Raw genomic sequence first — 3,610 nt, forward strand, 5'->3', positions numbered from 1 at the left:
GTGTCACATCTTGCTACGGGAATTGAGTTGGCTCCAACTGTGCACAATAATAACAGCTATCAAGTTTTTTGTCACAATAGTTGAGCTCAAAATGAAGCCTGAGTTTACAGATGGGAGTGGCTTGAGCACAGGTTGCACAAGTACGGAGTTTGGAAGTCGGGAAGTTGCCACTTTAATAACCCATAGCATTATTACTAACCCATAGCATTATATTTTATTATATTTTGTCTTATTCCTTGTTATCTTGTTGTTCATTGTCAAACTGTCTGCTGTCATGCACCAACCGCCAAGTCAAATACCTTGTATGTCTGACATATTTTGGTAATAAAAGTTTCCTGATTACATTGCATTTCAACCCATGGCTTACATTTTGCGTGGGGAGCAATTAGGGGTTCGGTGTCTTGCTTAGGGACACTTTGACACGACACATGGAGCAGCTGGGTTTTCAACTGCCATCCTTGCGGGTCTCAGCGCATCAAACTACTATATTCAATCTTAAGTTGGTCGATAAAAAAATTAAAACAAAAACAAAGTTCATTCACTTCTCACCGTTCACATGCTAACCACATCATACACTGAGTGCATTAAAAAAGGGTGGGAGGGGCTTAAGCCTCAGCCTCTCTATATCCTCTGTGCAGCCAGACAGGTGGGAATTGACAAAATGCGAGGCGTAGGTCTCTGGGTTGAAGTTACTGTTGGTCAAAGTAGGACCCACGGTCAGCCAGCCTAGAAAGAGCAAAGCAACAACATGGCCATTGAGAAACAAGCGCTGTACAATACGCAGTTATCACACACACTTAACAAGGAAAGAATCCAGCTCACCCGGTCTGATGGTCGAGTCTCGTCCAAACAGGTGCAACCTCCTGTGGCCCAAACAGAAGTGCTCAATCAAGTGTGTAGCCCGGTGGGAAAATGATGTGCACCACTGAAGCCACAAGAGGGCGCTGTACTGTTTTATAAATGTTGCTGAAAAAGTTAGCTGTTAATTGCACAAACTAGGCTTACTAACTAGGTCGTTAGATATCGTGTAAAATGTATTAAATTGTACATTTTTAGTTTTGAACTTTAATCTTGCAAAGGGGAGTTTTATTATTCATGTTTCTATTTAGATTTTTTACAAAATGATATTTATTATGAAGTATTTATACGTTTTAGGAATTCAAAGAGGGGCCCAAACAGTCCTATTCATTCACATAAAGATTTAGCTGAGACACAACAAAGAGAAGAAAAAAAAGACCACGACACCCGGAAGATCGATAAATCTTTAAAACCATGTTGCTGTTTATGTGATAACACCATAACACCATCAAAGATACAGTATTTTTTTGTCTTTCAAACAAACAGCTACTGCCTCCACTAAATGTGTATGACAACACTGGCATTGATTTAAAAACACGTATGACTCACAGCTGATAAACGGACAGCAGATACACATCTAAGTTTATCATCTGACAAATCTGTGAAATTAGATTATGAGTTAATAAGGATGCAAGATTAGATGAGTAGAGTCTCAGATTTCCCGGGAGGACGGAATGGATCCACTGTGCTAAATCTCAAAAGATAAAGATTATAACTGTAGATACACTGAATTAGGTTTGGGGAAAATGTGCAGCAGCGACAGATTCTAAAGGGTGTGTGTGAGGTAGGAGGAGCTTTGTGCAAACAAACTTCCTGCTTAATAGCCATCAACGTGTAGCACTTTGGTGAAACTAGATGTATTTTAGTCATTTTATTTGTCTCACCTGGTAAAATGATTAAGCTAAAAGATTTGTGTTCCGAGAGAAATTAACTAGCACAGCCTTGCTGAATGTTGAAATAGTACTAAAAAATGTATTTTCACATTCAATTGTGCTGCTACTTCTGAATTCAGTCTTTCCTCTCTTCCACAGCCATGTTTAAAAAAGCAATGCCGTTTTGGATATTACACACTTAATACTGTTTATTACAAAACTGGCATAATAATATTATAGTCTTGGAACTTACTACTACTGCTAATTGTTAGTCTCCTGATAATCATACACACCTCATATTTATAGTTCAATTAATAGTTTTCACCTTACAAAAAATGAAATCACCTGAATATCAAAGAAACATGCTTCTCTCATATATGATTAAAAAAAGATTTTTTTAAATATGCCAGACTTCAGCCTACTGCACATGAATGATTCCACCTACAGATAGCTGGAGGCAGTCCCATGTGACATATAGTACTTATAATATGAATACAATTCTTCCTGATTCAAAATAATGTCCACAATAATTTCAAAATAATGACCCATGTCCGTTCGCTGGTCTTTGTACGCCCACTCAAAAATGGTATTCTAAGGTTGATCTGAATGTTCATTTGCGTCTTTTTTTGTGTGCGACAGCTCCATCCCAGGGGAGGTTGCAGGCAGACATACTCTGCAGCCCATGAACATAAGGAATGCCCTGCGGAAGGAACGGTTGAAGAACCCATACAGGAAGGGATTTAGAGATGAGTTGATGTATCCCAGCCACAAAAATGTATCCCACACAACCACCTCTGTGCTGTATTCAATAAATGGGTCCACAATGTTGACTGTAAAAAAGGGCATCCAGAAGATTAGAAATACTCCCATGATGATACCCAAAGTTTTTGCTGCCTTCCTTTCTCTCTTCATCGCGTTTTGGTGTCTTTGTTTCTTGCTTGAGTCTTTGCCGACTCCGGCAGCCATCTGGCTCTCCATGGCGCTGATCTGCATGGCTTGCCGTTTGGCAGCTTTGAAGATCTTCCAGTAGGCTATTAGCATGATAGCCATCGGCAAGTAAAAGGCCACCAATGAAGCCATGACGGCATAGATGCGATTGACCAAAAACACACACACATCTTCAGGAAGCGGGATGTCCACCCCGGCAATATGAAGATCTAGCATTATTGGGCCAAAGGAGATGAGCGTAGGAACGGCCCAACATGTAACAATAAGGAGAGCTACGCGGCCGCGGGTAATCTTTAAAGAGTAAAGTAGCGGGTTGCAGACAGCATAGTAGCGGTCAAAGGCGATGCAACTGAGATGGAAGATAGAGGCAGTGCAGAGCATGACATCTAGGCTAGAGTGAAGCTGACAGAGTAGGACACCAAAGTACCAGCATCCCTCCACAGTTCGGATCATGCTATACGGCATCACTAACAGGCCAACAAGGCAGTCAGCCACTGCCAGGGACATGACGAAGGAGTTTGTGGGTGACTGCAACTGCTTGAAGTAGGCAATGGACAACACCACGAGGCAGTTTCCCACGACCGTGCAGACGATACCCACGGAGAGGAAGGCATACAGGGAAATGCGAGAGACCTGGTTCCTCAATGTGATGCAGGAATGAAGCTGGTTCTGAAGAGAAGTGTTACCGTCTCCGAGTAATCCCAAACTGATGTTATCCATGGTCAAATTAGGCCTGTCAAAACACACAGATGCAGTTGTAAGTAAATGAGTGTTTTGGGCATAGTGCATTAAGAGAAAAAACACCAAGGATTGTATTGTATAAAAGACAATAGGCAAGGGGTGTAACTGGTTGATCTAAAATGCCATCTCTTTGCTAGGTGTGGAGAGCAAAATCAGATGTTCTTTTCATCAACTCATACACACATATAATA

General features: G+C 41.2%; 1 protein-coding gene across 1 annotated transcript; it reads right to left on the reverse strand.

Annotated features, from left to right (window-relative positions):
• Positions 1-2,321: 2,321 nt before the first annotated feature.
• Positions 2,322-3,398, reverse strand: LOC119217616 (5-hydroxytryptamine receptor 4). Its single transcript, XM_037471398.2, has one exon. It carries the CDS (start codon positions 3,396-3,398, stop codon positions 2,322-2,324), a length of 1,077 nt encoding a protein of 358 aa, XP_037327295.2.
• Between the last annotated feature and the right edge of the window lie 212 nt (positions 3,399-3,610).

Source organism: Pungitius pungitius, chromosome 9 (assembly GCF_949316345.1).
Source record: "Pungitius pungitius chromosome 9, fPunPun2.1, whole genome shotgun sequence".
In the NCBI taxonomy this organism is placed as follows: Eukaryota; Metazoa; Chordata; class Actinopteri; order Perciformes; family Gasterosteidae; genus Pungitius; species Pungitius pungitius.

Bases quoted from the DNA above. Each gene is read 5' to 3' on its own strand.
- LOC119217616 (XM_037471398.2), bottom strand. From the start codon at position 3,398: ATGGATAACATCAGTTTGGGATTACTCGGAGACGGTAACACTTCTCTT.